We start from the raw sequence: 17,203 nt of genomic DNA on the forward strand, positions 1-17,203 counted from the left end.
GGAAATTTCAGAAATTCAGTTTTTACCTGAAATAAGTAAGATTTGGATGCCAGTTTGTTTGGGTTTAAATTTATTTTTAAATGTTCTGCTTATTTCCTTTACTACTGTTATTTATGGCTCAGTCACCGCCCGTTAGCCACCTTCAGTACTATTTTTAGTGGGAAAGTGGGATAGAAATTTAATAAATAACCTCACAAGCATTAGTCACCCATGTTCAGATTTGGCCAACAGTTCAATTATTCTTGTTTTAAACATATATTTATAGGACTTGAAACCTGGAAACCTAGCAGTAAATGAAGATTGTGAACTGAAGGTAAGAAATGTGAATGCTGGAGTTACTTTCCCCCCCCCCTCCAAAAAAACACACTATATAAATGCTCAGTATGAGTTTGCAGAGGTTTGAAGAAATCAAAAATGGATGTAGAGAAATTTGGAAGGTTGGCACTTAGAAGCAATGTGATTTGAGTCATTTAAAAGTAGGATTGGGCAGAAGATTATACGTATTATTATTCTAGCCTAAAATGACTTTTTTCAGAATTGCTGGCTAACAGTCCAACCCAGAGCAGTCCACTACATGTAATGATTGTTGCTTACAGAATATGTTCTTAGCCACCTTTTCAAAAGCTTGTGCTTGACTGTTTTCACTGATAGTTATTGGACTTCACCCAAGGTGCTGAGAAGTTCATGGCTTACAAGAGGACAACAGAGCTAAGCACTTGTTTGGAAAGCATAAATTTTGCCAAAGGCACTTTATTAAGCTGTGTAAAATAAGAGAATAAGCAGGAGATACAGAACTAATCCAGTAGCACTTGTGATTTATTTCCTGCTCGTAGGGCAAAATTCAGGTTTTTTAAAATCACTTGGATAGGTTCTAATCCAGAATTCTTAGCTTTTCCACCCGAACTCTAGTTGCCAAGTTCCTTGTCAGAAGCCATGGCAGTTAAATTGGTTTTCAGTTAGTAGCACAGATACGACTGAAGCTGAGATTGATCCAGCGTGACCTTCCATTTTGGTGTATGCCAGAATCAAAGGCATTTGCTGAAATCAGCACTGTTAGGAAAACAGAAAGGACTTGCCAAACCACAAGCATTGATCCTAGTTCTGCACATGTACTTGGGTGTTCCCTTAATTTTGGCTGTAGCAGCACCTCTGTATTTGAGCAGCCAAGCTACTACTACTACTACTACTACTACTACTAATAATAATAATAATAATAATAATAATAATAATAAATTTATTTCTTACCCCCCTTTCCCTCTGGATCGAGGCAGGGAACACATTAATACAGTAATACAATGTAAATCAAATGTATAAAGCTAATTAGAAGAGCTTATAAAACCAATACAATATTAAAATAACTATCAGAACATTATAAAATGCTTAGGTTTAAATTTCATCTGGGTAGGCCTGCTTATATTCCAGAAGAGGAAGATTGGAGGCTTGGGGCAGAAATATTTGCATTTGAATGGTGGGAGCTGCTACTGCAAAATCCCTCAAAGACCACTAAATGCACATGTCTCTTACATGCACAGTGCTGAATTTTGGCGTTAGTATAAGAAAAACTATGACGTGGTTCGCACACAACAATAACCCAAAGTACGAGCTGAGTATGAGTTGTCGTTGAATTATGGGTTGTTGTTGAATTGTGGGTTGTTGTTATGTGTGAACCCTGCACTATGGTTTAACTATGAGTTGTTAACCATGAACAACCTAGAGTTCACAATCCAACAAAAAACCATGGGTTCTCTTGCTGGACTGTTGATGGTTAACAACCCATAGTTAAACCATAGTGCTGGGTTTGCACATAACAATAACCCACAATTCAACAGAAACTCATATTCAACCCATATTCTGTGTTGTTATGCATGACCACCCAGGCTATAATATTATAACTTCCTTCATTTCTAAAATAAGTTTTAATTAATTTATTTTTTAAAATGGCGTTGGGTTGGATCCAGATCTGTGTATGCACACCAGGACTGGAGGATGAGGTAAGCTTTGGTGCTGAGAGGGAAGGGTGGGAGAGCCCCCCCCCCAATTTTGTAAAGGCACCTTCCACTCTGCTCACAGAAGGTGCCTCCCCCAGATTTTCAAAGACCTCGCCTTCTCTCTCAGCCCCTATACCATAGCCTACCCATTCAGCAGAGTCCCCCAGCCCTCTGTGTAGCATTTACAGAGGGCTGGAGGGGTTGCCATGGGGAGAAAAGTGTGAGGAAGTCTGCTTCCACCAGTCTCATTGCATGCACCTAAATCTGGCTCCAACTAGCATGAACTAATGCAAGAAAGCAAAGTGAGAAAAAGGTATGATGAACGTTCAGCCCAACTTGATGTTCAATTCTAAGTTTTACTGCCTTTATAATTTACATTGTACATTTCAAAAAACAGTTTCTGCAAACTGGAATTCCCATTTATTGCTGCCAGAAAAAAAGAAAGAAAGAAAAACGGCTAGAATGCAGATAACCCCACCCCCCCTTGTCTGGTGTTTGAATAAATAGTACTTCATGAATAGGCTCTTTCAGATTGATGCTCTGTTCCTTGCAGAAGTGCTATTTAGTATAAACAAGGGTATCAAAAACTGGGGGACATCTGCATTTGTCTGAAACAAAGCTATTGTTTCACTACAAGTGATTCTTTGGATAATGCTGAAAACTTGGAGTGGTGGTGATGATGTCAGATGCAGTGCAGGAGATTGAATTTGTTAGTGAGCAACGTGTTTTGAAGACTGTGTGTGGTAGCTGGAAATGAGAATAAAGTGTCAAAACATCAAGTGAATGTTTTTAAGTACCTACGTTACAATCCCTTCTCACCTTACCCATTTAGTGCATGTAACTGCATGTAGGATTGCAATCTATCAACCTGATCCTATCCTTGGCTATATTTGCTGTGGCACAAGCCAATACTTGCTTCACAATTGTAGCAGAATTAGATGAGGTAAGTGGGGCCCAGTGGTCCCCAGCACACTTCCTGCTTTTCAAACTTCCTCTTCCCTTTTGTACATTTTTACCGGTGCTCCCTCCCTGGCCTTCCCAAAGTTCCTTTGCTCAATGAGCTTCTCTAATTTATTGCACACTCATAATTGGCCACTTACGGAAACTTTTGGGTCCCTCACACAACATCGCCACCAGCCAGGACATCTCCTGAACTATCCCCCAGAAATCACACATTTTAAAAAAAACAGAGCTAATGTGGTATTATCTGGAATATCGTGGGATCTTTCACCACTAGATGGCACAGTCTCATTAAAACACAAAGGGGCCTTCCCAGGAAGGGAAGTTTTCAATTCCATTCATATGGTCATGTGTGAAGCAGTGCTTCGCAATGGCACAAACATTCCAAGGACTAAAACCTTGGTAAGGCTGTTGGGGGTTTCCTGTGTGTAGAGGAAACAAATATTCCTGTGCCTTGTGGCTTTTTCCTGAGTGCTGGAAGAACCACACTGATGTCTGTTGCTTTCCTGGAGGCCAGCTAAGAGGCGCCATAGCATGTCACTTGCAGCTGATGATAGGTGCAAGCTCATAGGGCTGATTTTAACACAACACCTGTGTGCAGGGCTTCCAAAAACTCATACCCATAGCACCGCTGACATCCCTCTCACTCCGTTTGAAAAGTTGTTATCCCATGCACCAGTCCATATGCTAGCCATGCAGCACGTGTGCCATTATTATTATTATTATTATTATTATTATTATTATTATTATTATTATCATTATTATCCCATTGGGTGGCTGAATAGCAGGGGTGGGGAACCTCTTTTAGCTCGAGGGTTGAATTCAATTTTAGGCAAGCCCTCAGGGGCCACCTTCCAGATGTGGGTGTGGCCAAAGCAAAGAGGGGTGGGGCCAAAATGCAAAAGAAGAACAGCACATTTTAACTTCAAGCTCAGCAACAAAGCCTTAGGAGAAGCTTTTCAACCTTTTAGAACAGGTGGGGGGAAAACCACCAAAACCAGGAAAATCACCAAATGATGGGTAGTCAGTGGGAAAAGTGTGGGATCAGGCAAAGGGGCATGAACATCTGGGGAACCCCAGAGAGCCAGCTTTGGCCCTTAGGCCAGAAGTTCCCCACCCCTACTATACAGGTACTGCATGTGGGAAAGTTCATATTTAAGACTCTTATACTTAATGGTTCAGTTCACACTGGTTTGGATGTGTGCCAGTGGCCACAGTGAATACTGAAGCTGCAGCAGGCAGGCAGAATGGATTATCATGATGGCCAAACCCAGCAAGGGTGGGTTGTCGCCATGGTTAACAAACCAGCCACAACCCATGGGCTGTTTTGCAGTTGGCATAGTTTATTAACCACACCAATAACCCACCCTGTGCCAGGTTCATTTGTCACCATAAGCTGCTCTGCCCACTTGCCCAGCCTCCTGCAATGGCTTCAATATTCACAATGGCCACCAGCACATGCCACAAAACATGGTGGGCTGTGGCAATCAATCCACAGTCTCTATTTAAGACAATCAGACCAGTAGATTCTAGTGCCATATTCAGTCTATTTTATGACCCTTGCTTCAGTGGAGGTTTCACCCTGTTATGTTTTATACATAGGTAAGTTTACCAACTTCAGGACTTGGTACCAAAGATCAGGTGCTGTTATCTGAATTGTTTTTTGTAATTCATGTGAGTTTTAGAGGAGCTGCATGAAAATGGCTGATAGCATTTGGCGATTCCCCATCATATCAAATAAATACTTTGCAAATGCTTACACTTTTGCACTATATAATGCTTACTTGTATCTTAGTTTTAAATATTGAAATGAGAAGTTTCAGCCCAATTCTAAAATAATTCCAATCTTTCCTCCTTGATACCCATAGTTGAAACATCAGATTTTGTAAGTGACCAAGAAATAGACTGTAGCTGACAAAGAGATTGGAAAATAAAGCTTGTAAAATGGATGCATTAATGTGAGGAACTTTGAGCTATTGACAGTGCATGCTCCAAAAGTGCCATTATGTTCCCAAGAGGATAATGTGCTGTGTATCACATCCATCTTTAAGAAAACAGCAATGCTCCATGAGACTATTATCTAGGAAGGAATTGTAGTGTAAAGCACAGCTGTCAAAGCAGGCAGACCTTATTAGCCCAGACACATTTGAGAGTGAAGTGTAAGCTCTGTGGAAAAAATTACCATCTCTTAGAGAAGGGTTGAAGTGGCGGTGATTGGATGCAATCTTCGTAATCGTAATATTACTCAGTTCTCATGTGACTCCACTGTATATCCTTTCGAGGAAATGCTGCCTGTGGTTTGGCCACAGCTTACAAAGCAGCATGCAACATCATGCTTCCATGCACAACGTATATGTATATCTCAAGAAATGATAAAAAAAACCAACCTTGAGATGTTTTGTACCAAAGAATGCAACTTCATACCAACTACATACAAACATCGGGTGACATCATCAGACAGTTAAGCACAATTAGGGATGTTAAGATCCCTAATCGTGCTTAACTGTCTGATGATGTCACCCGATGTTTGTATGCACATGTGATAAAACTTGGAACTTGGAATAGCTGAACAGGGGCATGCACACCAAGTTCCTCCTAAATTGGCAAGGACCATCATCATGGCCAAAGGCCAGGTGTTACAGTCTGGATTTTTTTTCTGTAGCCCCTGTCAATGTTGGAGACGTTGTATGGAATTATTATATATTTGTAGTGGTGGATGTACACCTACGAAAGTAGATAAGTACCAGTGGATAAGTACTGGTGGATGCGCAGCTACAAAATATCCCTTGACATTCACTTTTTTGGGGATCTGTGACTAATGTTTCTCTTTCTGGCAATAGTATTCTTTTATGGAGAATTGCGATCTATTTTCACTTGCTTTTTGAGAGACTGAAAGTGAAAGTTGACCCTAGCTGTGCTCCTATTATAAATTTGTAGCCTTGTACTGAATCACACCTTTGGTCCATCTATCCCCAGAAGTGAATGATCTGTGGCCCTCCAAATGTGGTTTGACTCTAATTCTTATCAGCTTTTGCCAGCATAGCGAATAGTCAGGGATGTTTGGGTTGTGGCCCAATAATATCTGAACAACCACTGGTTCCCCTGATCTAGCCCAATACTGCCTCATGTGACTAGCAGAATCTCTCCATGGTTGCAGGCAGAGACCTTTCCTTTTACTTGCTACCCGGCCCTTTAACTAGAGATGTGGGAAATTAAACCTGTAAGTTTCTGCTTTCAAAGTGTGTGCTCTACCACTGAGCTGTGGACCGTTCCATTCTGTAGTCTGGGAAATCTGGAACTATGTAAATAGACGTATTGATATCATCAACATATCATTAGCAACAACATATTTATTAATTTACATTTACTTTAATAAAAATTGACAACATAATGTTGGTTGTGATTCCCGTCACAATTTCTGTGTAAGCTGCTGCTTTCTTAAATTAATACTCCAACACAGATTTCAGTTTTGTTGACTTAATTAAAAGGTAGGAAGGTATAATTTATGTCTTCAGGACTTGAACATATGAAGCCCCCACCCCCAAAAAAAAACCCATCAACAACAAGGCAAGTAAAAAGAAGCTGAATGAATGAATGAATGAAATCTTTATTGCTAAAAGCAATAAGCCATCACAATTTTATATAATTAGAAAGATAGAATGCAAATAAGAAGATGAGCTAATATAAACACAATAACAATAGTGAGTTTAAAATTAAAAAAAATGGTCAACAAAAATACGAGAATATAAAAATGCAGAATCATATTAGTATAAGTTAAGAGCTTCCCTATGGGGTACTAGACCAACGTATATAAAGGACAAATTTTTATCTCCAGCTCCCCATTACAATACTTATAAATGGTTTTGATTTGTAGCTCTTAACTTACTTGCAGCCAAGGCAAATTTGCAACCAAAGCAATGATAAATACATTATTGACAGCCAACAAGATACATATTTGCTCAAGGGGAGGTCAGTTAGAAAGGGAATGAAGAATGTAATCAAGATTTTTTTGTCTAGGGGATGTATATAAAGGGTATCGCAACAGATAATGTTGAAGCTAATTGAATATAGTTGTGAAATGTATAACCCTCACAATGATTAATTTCTGCAAAAAAAAAAAAAAGAAAAAGAAAGAAAGATGCTAGGAGTCAAATCTATCTGAAATAATCGCCCTATGACTTTGGAGTTTTCCTCCAATCCTTGATGCCTGGTAACATTCTTCAGTTAGTCACTGGTGAAGAAAATATACTCTGCACCTGCTCAGTGCCCCTTTTATGTCTTCTTACTTTTATTTCCAAAAAAAGTTACAGTGAATACAATAAGAAATTAAACTTTACATTGAATTTCATGTATATTGTCAATAAAAATTATTAAATGATAACAATAATAAGAAATAAGAAATTAAACAAGCATAAACCTTAACCAGTAGGTCTTGAGAATTATCATCAGAAATGATATTTCTCATGATGTTAATTTAACTTTTACTTCATTTATTCCAAAGGTTGATCCATCGCTTTGAATACATATGCTGTGTCAGAGCCCTGATACAAATTAAGCTATGAAGCTTTCATTGATCAGGAGAAGGAGCTCTTAGCACAAACCAATAAGTAATTTTTACACTTTGGGCACTGCAGCTCAAATTTATTACCAGCATTATAATGGGAAAGAGCAGAAATCAGAAGTATACTTTATATGCTGTGTCTAATGTGATTTTTAGTTGGAGCAACAGAATATCAGTGGAATATGTTCTGTTTCTTTATTATCTGTATATCCAGATTTACTCATATAGAGTCTCTCTCTGTGTGTGTGTATAAGATAGTCATGAAATTGCCCTATTGATTTCAGTAGGTCTACTCTATGAGTAAATCTGGCTCCAACCTTTATGGCTAATTTGAAGCTGTAAATTGAATGTGCATTTGGTTCCTCTGTAACAGATTCTGGATTTTGGGCTAGCAAGACATACAGATAGTGAGATGACTGGCTATGTGGTTACCAGATGGTACAGAGCCCCGGAGGTTATACTTAATTGGATGCATTATACACAAACAGGTAACGTTTATATTTGTGGTAAGATTAACACTGGATTTCCATGCTGAGTTCCTGCAGCTATAACATGATCACTTCAAATTGCAAGTGAGTGGCATCATTGCAAAGAGCTACCCTGTGGTTATATTGGTCCCTTGGTGCACCAACCAAAGGGGAATACTTCATACTTCTCCCCTGGTCTCTGTTGTGTTAATTGCATTCATCAATCTTTATAAGTATTGAGCAAAAAAGGAGGGTAGCTGTCAGGAATTAAGCTGCCAGGAAGGCCTTTCAATTGTCTGGAGAAGATTATCTCCTAGCCCAGCAGTTCCCAACATGGTGCCCATGGAAGCTTCCAATGGCACCCGTGAACGGGTCTCAACGCGGTGCCTGAATTCCCCTTCCCTCATTTCTAATATAGGTACATGGATTTGTATGAAATGTAGGGTGACCATATGAAAAGGAGGACAGGGCTCCTGTATCTTTAACAGTTGTATCGAAAAGGGAATTTCAGCAGGTGTCATTTGAATATATGGAGAACCTGGTGAAATTTCCTCTTCCATCACAACAGTTAAAGCTGCAGGTGCCCTGCCCTCTTTTAAATCTGGTCACAGTATAGCTGCAGTATAGCTCCTGCAGCTTTAACTGTTGCGATGGAGAGGGAATTTCACCAGGTGCTGCATGCATACAAATGACACCTGCTGAAATTCCCTTTTCTATGCAACTGTTAAAGATACAGGAGCCCTGTCCTCCTTTTCATATGGTCACCCAATGAAATGCATACAACATTCTAGCAATTACACGTAGGCTTCAACAACAGCAAACCAAATATTCAAATAAGTACCCATTTGAAGGTGGCGTCTGTATGCCACCTGTTCAAATACTGAAAGTGCTGTAACGTCCTCAGTCTGTTGAACTATAGGAGTGAGTGTTTATCCTTCCAATGTTGTAATATCAGTCTTTTAGTTGTCAAAAGAGCACAGAGAATCCATTTACGCTGACTACTTGTTAATTTTCATGAAGCAAGTCAATAATTTAAAAGAGTGTGTGCATCAGCAAATATTAAAAGCTGTTCCAAAATTACAAAATTTATCTGCAAAATAACCTCTCCCACAAAAGAAGCAACTGCTCGACATTGTGAAAACATTGTTTAAAAGAAGCATTAGCTGTATTGCACCACTAGCAGTTAGCTGAATTAGACACTCCATAAAGAGAGGTTGCAGTGTCCAATAGACATGAAATAAAAGTTTGTACAGAATAAGATGCAGCCTTTTTCAGGATATCCTTCGTTTTCAGCCTGCCTTCTCATACTGTCGAAACCTTTTAATTGTCCACTGACCAGAGAGCCGGGGCTGATGGGCAGTATAAAAACGTAATAAATAAATAAATCCCTCAATTTCAGACAGTCTGTCATAGAGAAGGTCCTGCCTGCAGGTATTCCTGCTTCTACTTCATCTGCAAAACCCAAGCAATTTTTGTTTGTTCTTTCTGATTTCTGTTTCCAATATCTGTCCACCCTTACCTATAGTCCTGTGCCTTTTTCTAAATCTCTGGATGTTGCCCATTGGTTGCCTCCTGGACCACTTATATGATGAAGTATGTGGACACTTCCAAAGCTCATGCCACAATAGTCTAGCTACAACACTCTTATCACAATAGTAGCATAGTGGTAGTATAGTATACTACAGTAGTAGCATAGGTAGTATGAAATTCAGCTATGAACTTCATTGGGTCACCTTGGCCTGGTCATTATCCCTCAGGCTAACCTAGCTGTTATGGGGGAAGAACCATAGAGGAAAGGTGATATATAAATGTAATAATATTGTTAACCTTCAAAGCTTTTCACGGTCTAGCTCCTTCCTATCTCTCCTCTCTCATCTCACACTATTGCCCCGCTCGTGCTCTTCGCTCCTCTGATGCCATGTTTCTCGCCTGCCCAAGGGCCTCTACTCCCTTGCTCGGCTCCGTCCATTTTCTTCTGCTGCCCCTTACGCCTGGAACGCTCTTCCAGAACATTTGAGAACTACAAGTTCAATCGCAGCTTTTAAAGCTCAACTAAAAACTTTTCTTTTTCCTAAAGCTTTTAAAACTTGATGTTGTGCAGACTTTATACTGTTAGTTTTACCCTACCCTGTGCCTGCTTACCCTACCCTGTGCCTGTTTGCATTCTCTTCCCCTCCTTATTGTTTTACTATGATTTTATTAGATTGTAAGCCTATGCAGCAGAGTCTTGCTATTTACTGTTTTACTCTGTACAGCACCATGTACATTAATGGTGCTATATAAATAATAATAATAATAATAATAATAATAATAATAATAATAAAGATTAACGGCACAATATAAATGTAATAAAGATTAACAGCACAACAAATAGCCCTAACTCAGAATCACTGCTACTTGTAATCCTGCATCAATGCCAATTCTTGAAAATAGCAGTGAAAGGAAATATTTGTAGTCCAGCCCTGCAAAGCCTCAAAAAAACACATGCCCGGTTCCTGATAAGGAGTAGTCCCATTTGCTTTGACTGTTGCCTGCTTTTCAAAGTTTCCGTCTTTCTCTATTGATTAGCTGCACTTAGAAGTATCACGCAGCAATTAAATGGAAACATTTTTTTGTATTTCAGTTGACATCTGGTCAGTTGGCTGTATAATGGCCGAGATGATAACAGGCAGGCCGCTCTTCAAAGGCAATGATCGTATCCTTTCATGATGAATGCTTATCATTAAGATGATATGTAAGAATTCAGGTTTCAAAGTAAGTTATTTTAAAAAAAAAGTTAAACAAACAATTTTCTGTTATGCTACTTAACTTGTAAATATCAAGGACAATTTTTGTAAGGAGGAACCCCTAATGGTTCATCACAGCTACTTTGCATATAAACTGCAGGTAGAAATCCACAGTTTGGGCTTAGGGGCGGTCTTAAGTTTATCTTTTATACTTTGGTGTCAGCTGAACTTCTCAACTTCATATCTGTTCCTTCCTTTTCTGCTCTGGGCTATTGTAGAAGCTCAGCAAATACTATTGAACGCCAGTGTTCTGTAATGGCCAGGAAAGTCTACCTGCCCTCAAAAGGTTGGAGTAGGTCATTAGAACTGGTTTTCAGAGAGAGATTTAAAACATATCTGAATCTTGAATGTGGCTTTTAAAGTTTATGAAAAAAAACCCATCTTAATATGAGATATTGTCAGGCCCAAGTGTTGGTAAAAAACAACAACACTAGAGATGACCCACGAATGAATATTGGTAGAAAAATATTGGATGCTGTTCAGAGATCACTCTTAGCCGACTGTGGTGGTTGTGAGAAGATATAGGAAGGAGATGGTCTCCTTGTTATGTAGAGGCCCAGACAATTTGGACACTTCTTTTCATAATTGTGTGGTAGGTTCCAATTTCAGTTATCAGAAAATCAAATCAATTAGATCGTGCCTTTCATTTTGACATACTGCCTTAAGATTTGACTCCTGACTTTGGCATCCAGATCTGGACCAGCTCACAGAAATTATGAAAATAACAGGCACACCAACTCAAGATTTTGTTCAGAAACTACAAAGCCAAGACGTAAGTAGCTTCTGTTGCCCAGTTACTAGGAACCAAATGACATATTCAGAATGCCATGTGGTACTGACCTTCCTGGATTGTACCAGTTCAGATTCGAAAATGCCATGTGTTATTGTTGTTTTTAAAAAGCTCTCCCTGAAAATAGAAAAGTAGTAGATCAAGGAAATCTGGGTAAGAATCGATCTTCCTGATGTGCTAGCTGTCAACAGTCAGGTTTTTTTTATTCCTGGAAGTGTTCAAACAGGCAATAACCCCTTGATGCTTGAAGTGAGCAACCCTCACAAGAGGGCTATATTTCCATGTTAATATGAGCTTAACAGAGAGCTCCGGCTATTGGGCGGTATAGAAATGTAATAAATAAATAAATAAATAAATAAAATAAATAAATGAGCTTTCATACAAACTTTCAAATAATTGCTGTTTAACACCATAACCCATTCAGCGTTCCAGGTCACGTGGAGAGCCCTCATGAATAGAGGAGGCTCTCATCTTCTGATAGTGGCCCTCCAGGCATAGAGGGTGACGAGAGCAATGACAGAGGGGGGCTGGGGCTGGACCACTCCCCCTCCTCATGTATTTAAACAACACTTTTCCAGGAACCCCTAATTAAGGCTTGAGTAAGAAGGGAATCTGAATTTCATGAATACCTCTGAGAAAAAAACTTTTTTGACCAAACTAAAGAAATACATTATTTTTCGTACTGTAAATACATTTTTAACATATTGTTTGGGTTTCTTTCAAGGCAAAGAATTATATCAAAAGCCTTCCGAAAGTGCAGAAAAAAGACTTTGCCGCCGTCTTGAAGTATGCAAATCCTTTAGGTATGTAAATATATATGGGTGTTACACTTTACAAAGCTGTGTGGTAGCATCGCAGTGGACTATTAGTGTGATTGAAGTTTGATACTTTCTGCCCTTTTAAACAAGATTTTTGAAGATGCTTGCTGCTCTCTGAAAGTTAGGATACTTTTCTCCATTTTTAATTAAAACTGATCTATCTGTATCAAAGAGGGACAGTTTTGAATGTGTGATATATAGCTTTATTAGTAAGAAGCAAAAATGAATATTTTCAAAATTTCTGTATGTTTAAGGAAAGATTCCATACTTTCCTCTTGCATATCTCTTTGACATTTGTGTGTAATACCCAGCCAGTTGCTAAACGGGAAAATTACGTAAGGCCATCTGTATATCAATAGGTGCGCCTGGCACCAACCTTATGAACATTTTGGTGCCAGTCGCAAGACCTATTTGTTCACCTGGGCATTAATGATTAGTTAGCTCTGCTGTGGATTACTTTGTTTAGCAGGTATATGTAACAGTTCTATTGTTTGATACTTTGATGCTGCTTTTATCTACCCTGGAATACTTTTTCAAAGGGTGGGCTATAAATGGAAATAATAATAAATTAATATCACATATTTTTATTGTATGGCTCTCTCTTGTAGGCGAGAAAGACAGAAACTGCTATCTGTTCTTTCAGTAGCCCCTTTCCCACCCCTTCCTGATGAGCTCATATTGTCCTTAATAAGGTTAAGGTCTTCCAGCTAAGGTGTACTTCATTGTAGAATCTCGCCACCTTTGACCCATGGCTGAAGAATCAAACAGCCTCCGAAAATGCAGAAAGCATCCCTGCTCCATAGGCTGGAGTGCTGGGCTGAAAACAACAGAATGAAATTTAATAGGGAAAAATGCCAAGTTCTACATCTAGGAAATAGAAACCAAATGCACAGTTACAAGATGGGGGATACTTGACCCAGCAATACTATAAACGAGAAGGATTTGGAATTGTTGTAGATTACAAGCTGAAGATGAGCCAACAGTGCGATATGGCTGCAAGAATGGCAAAATGCTATTTTGGGCTGCATTAATAGAAGTATAGCTTCCAAATTACGTGAGGTACTGGTTCCTCTCTATTCGGCCCCGGTTAGGCCTCATCTAGAGTATTGAGTTCAGTTCTGGGCTCCACAATTCAAGAAGGATGCAGACAAACTGGAGCGTGTTCAGAGGAGGGCGACCAGGGTGATCGGGGGTCTGGAAACAAATCCCTAAGAGGAGAGACTGAAACAACTGGGCATGTTTCGCCTGGAGAAGAGAAGATTGAGGGGAGCACTCTTCAAATACTTAAAAGGTTGTCACACAGAAGAGGGTCAGGATCTCTTCTCGATCATCCCAGAGTGCAGGACATGGAATAATGGGCTGAAGTTACAAGAAGCCAGACTCTGCCTGGACATCAGGAAAAACTTCCTGACTGTTAGAGCAGTACGACAATGGAACCAGTTACCAAGGGAGGTTGTGGGCTCTGCCACACTAGAGGCATTCAAGAGGCAGCTGGACAACCATCTGTCAGGGATGCTTTAGGGTGGATTCCTGCATTGAGCAGGGGTTTGGACTCAATGGCCTTATAGGCTCCTTCCAACTCTACTATTCTATGATTCTATGACTTTCAGTTAGAAAAATATTTAAACACATGCTTGATACTTAATTTAAGTATCTTAAATCTTAATTTAAAATATTACTTCCTCACCCCTTCTTTGTGCTGGATTTTGTGCTTTTGCTTGAATATACTTTCTCTCCTTCATTGAGACAGCAGTAAACCTCTTGGAGAAGATGCTGGTGTTAGATGCAGAGAAGAGAATAACAGCTGCAGAAGCTTTAGCACATCCTTACTTTGAGGCCATTCATGATTCTGAAGAGGAAAACCAAGCAGAGAAATATGATGACACTTTTGACAACATGGATCTGCCCCTGGATGAATGGAAGTGTACGTTTGGAGCTGTTGTACTGAAGGAAGATCTTCAGGAAAATGACTAGCTTTGGATGCAGTGCTATGCATGTTTAGACAGAAGGAAGTACTACAACTCCTGTGGGATTGTCCAGTTGGCCTGGGGAGAGGAATCCCCATGCAGATTGCTGTAAGAGAAGGCAATCAATGGCTACTAGTCCTGCTGCCTCTAGGCTACCTCCAGTACCGGAGGCAGTCAGCCTATGTACACCTGTTGCTGGGGAACATGGGCAGAAGGGTGCTGTTGCAGTCGTGTCCTGCTTGTGGGTTTCACATCCACAGTTGGTTGGCCACTGTGTGAACAGAATGCTGGATTAAGTGGACCCTTGATCCTGCATGGTTCTTGTTCAGAGATTCCCCTGCATGCAAAATGCCCTGCTAATACATTGGAGATACCAATGGGATTCTGCCATACTAAGACAGGATTTGGAGAACTGGATCCTGCAACTCCAGCCAATTCCCTTCCCACACTGCTTGTACCCCATTAGGGAAACGAGCAGTACAGGAAGGAGGCATCCAACTCAGCCTGGGTGTGCAGGAGCTGGCTCCTTTCTTCATGCATAGTGAGACACATGGAGAAGAGTGGAAGTGGGTGGGGCACTACTGATTACATCATAGGAGAGACACATGGAGAAGAGCGGGAGTGGATAGGGCACCACCAATTACATCATAGGAGAGGGAGCGGCTTCAGGATGGTCCCCCCCCCCCACATCATCCAGCTCACTGGGCTTGATTACAATTAATGTTACTATAATTCCTAACAATTAATTATTAATATTAACTAATTAGTTATACATAGATCAGAGGCTCTCAAAATATAAACTATTGAGAGGTATTTTTCCTCAACTGGTGATCATTCATAATCACATTGTTCAAGGAATTCTGATGAAAATTATTGTTTTTCTTAATGTAAAGCAACAGGTTTCTAATTCCCCCCCCCCCCATTTTTTCCATTTCCAGGTATCACATATAAAGAAGTGATAAATTTTAAGCCTCCACAGTTGCCTGAGTCAAAAGAAACAGCGGTGTAACCACAAGGACCAAGTTGCTCAGAAATCAAGTGAAGGAAAGAGAGTGTAAATTTTTTTTTTTAAAAAAAATATAATTTAATTGTACAAACCTTTTATAAATAAACTGGATGTAATCTGTTTAACCAGCATTCTAAGGCATATTTCTCTTGAGTTTTAGCTTGGAAGCGGGTGCCATTAAAAGTAGTATATCATGATAGGTTGCGTGTTTCATTCCGCCTCACATTTCTCATAGTCTAAACATAATATGTATCCCATCCCCCCAAAAATGAAATCTCCGAGACTTCACAGTTCTATATAGTGTCTTTTTGTGGGCACAATTTATGCTGACAATGGGCTGGTTCTCGCTGTACATTTTTCATCTATATGAATATGTCTCAACCTTCTCTGACAAGTGTCCATATCAGTGTCTGAACCTGCTTAGAACTGATATATTCATTTTCTGCCAGAAAGTTTCTACATTACAATGGAATATTTTTGGAAGCAAATATTGAATGATGGTGAGGTTGAGATGGGGTACTCTTCCTGAAGGACATTTCCATGCACATAAGCATGTTTTCCATATTGTCTTCCTATGCTGTTGCCAAGTAACTTCTCTGGTGCACAAAAGGCTATGTGCTTTTATATAAGCACATGAAATGACATTCCCAGCTAGCAACCACTCCTAATCTCCATCCTTGGAAACAATGGCCTTAGCCAGATGAGGGGTTATCCCGGGCTAATACCCGGGATCGTCCCTGTGTGTCCAGATGACGCACAGGGGATCCCAGGCTCAAGCAGGGATCAACCCTCCCTTGCCCAGGATAATGGGCACCACTTTGGGCCCAAGACTGCGAGCATGTAGCCTGTTCCGCCGCTTTTCCCGGCTACACACGAGTAATCACGCATAGCTGAGAGAAGCCGTGCACAGGGCGCAGCATTCCCCAGGAGCTCTGTGCCCATCGGGGGCAGGGAGAACTATTTTTTAAAAAAAAATACTTACCCAAGCTCAGGAGCGTTCGTGCGCATCCGGTCCCTTAAAAAAAAAAAAATTAAAATGGCGGACATGACGGGTCTTTCCTTTAGCCCATCGCGCCTCGTGTGTAGATGAGGGCGAGATCCTGCAATACTTGCATCGCGGGCTCTCCCCTCGTCAGGCACAGATTTTAAGTTAGGTCTAGCTAAGGCCAATGTCTAGCACCTTAATGTCTAGCACCTTAACTTTAATGAAGAGCAAAATTAGTCTCTAGGCTTGATTTTGCCTAACCCACAATAATTAATACAACTATTCCTTTTGCCTTTGCTTCTTTGGCACTTCCAGTTCTCAGGTCATTGCCAAAGGCACCTTGAGGTTTCTTAAAATTAGACATTTTGCAGCTCTCTCAGAAACTGCTGTGATGATCGACTCCCATTTTCACTTTTCTTTTTCCAGTGCAATCTCAGTATTGCTCAGTCATTTTTTCAGAGACCTTTCCTGTGTTGAACATGACACACGAATCCACCATATCATTAGAAATACAGATATCCAACCAACAGATGCAGATTATAGATATCAAAGCTTTTTCTTGACATTTTATTCTGAATAAAAAAATAATGGCCATTATTTGCAAGTGGTGCCACCTCTCAGATTTGAAAAGTATAGGACATGTCTAGACCAGGGGGGTGGAGGATCTCGTGATATGCCATTTTGTTTTTTAATCGAAAATGGGCACATGATCGCTCGATCGCTAAAGGTGAGTTGTTGTTTTTTAAAAAACCTTCCCCCTCCCACCCCCGATGGGCATGGAGCTTCTGAAGAGCTCCGTGCCCCATGCCCGGTTCCCAGCTCCTTGTGTTTACTCGCGAGGAGCCGGGAGAAAACTGGGACAGCTGCCCACATGT

General features: G+C 40.2%; 1 protein-coding gene across 2 annotated transcripts in view; it reads left to right on the forward strand.

Moving 5' to 3' along the window:
- Positions 1 to 15,540, forward strand: part of MAPK12 (mitogen-activated protein kinase 12) — a 35,414-nt gene extending 19,874 nt beyond the window's left edge. For both annotated transcript variants that reach the window (XM_063134085.1, XM_063134086.1), the window contains exons 6-12: positions 266 to 313; positions 7,883 to 7,997; positions 10,600 to 10,671; positions 11,455 to 11,534; positions 12,277 to 12,355; positions 14,121 to 14,294; positions 15,276 to 15,540. In XM_063134085.1, the coding sequence (XP_062990155.1) occupies positions 266 to 313; positions 7,883 to 7,997; positions 10,600 to 10,671; positions 11,455 to 11,534; positions 12,277 to 12,355; positions 14,121 to 14,294; positions 15,276 to 15,346 (639 nt within the window). In that variant the 3' untranslated portion in view covers positions 15,347 to 15,540. The remainder of the gene's footprint in view (positions 1 to 265; positions 314 to 7,882; positions 7,998 to 10,599; positions 10,672 to 11,454; positions 11,535 to 12,276; positions 12,356 to 14,120; positions 14,295 to 15,275) is intronic.
- The last annotated feature ends 1,663 nt before the right edge of the window (positions 15,541 to 17,203 follow it).

The sequence above is a fragment of the Elgaria multicarinata genome, chromosome 9, assembly GCF_023053635.1.
Source record: "Elgaria multicarinata webbii isolate HBS135686 ecotype San Diego chromosome 9, rElgMul1.1.pri, whole genome shotgun sequence".
NCBI classification, from domain to species: domain Eukaryota; kingdom Metazoa; phylum Chordata; class Lepidosauria; order Squamata; family Anguidae; genus Elgaria; species Elgaria multicarinata.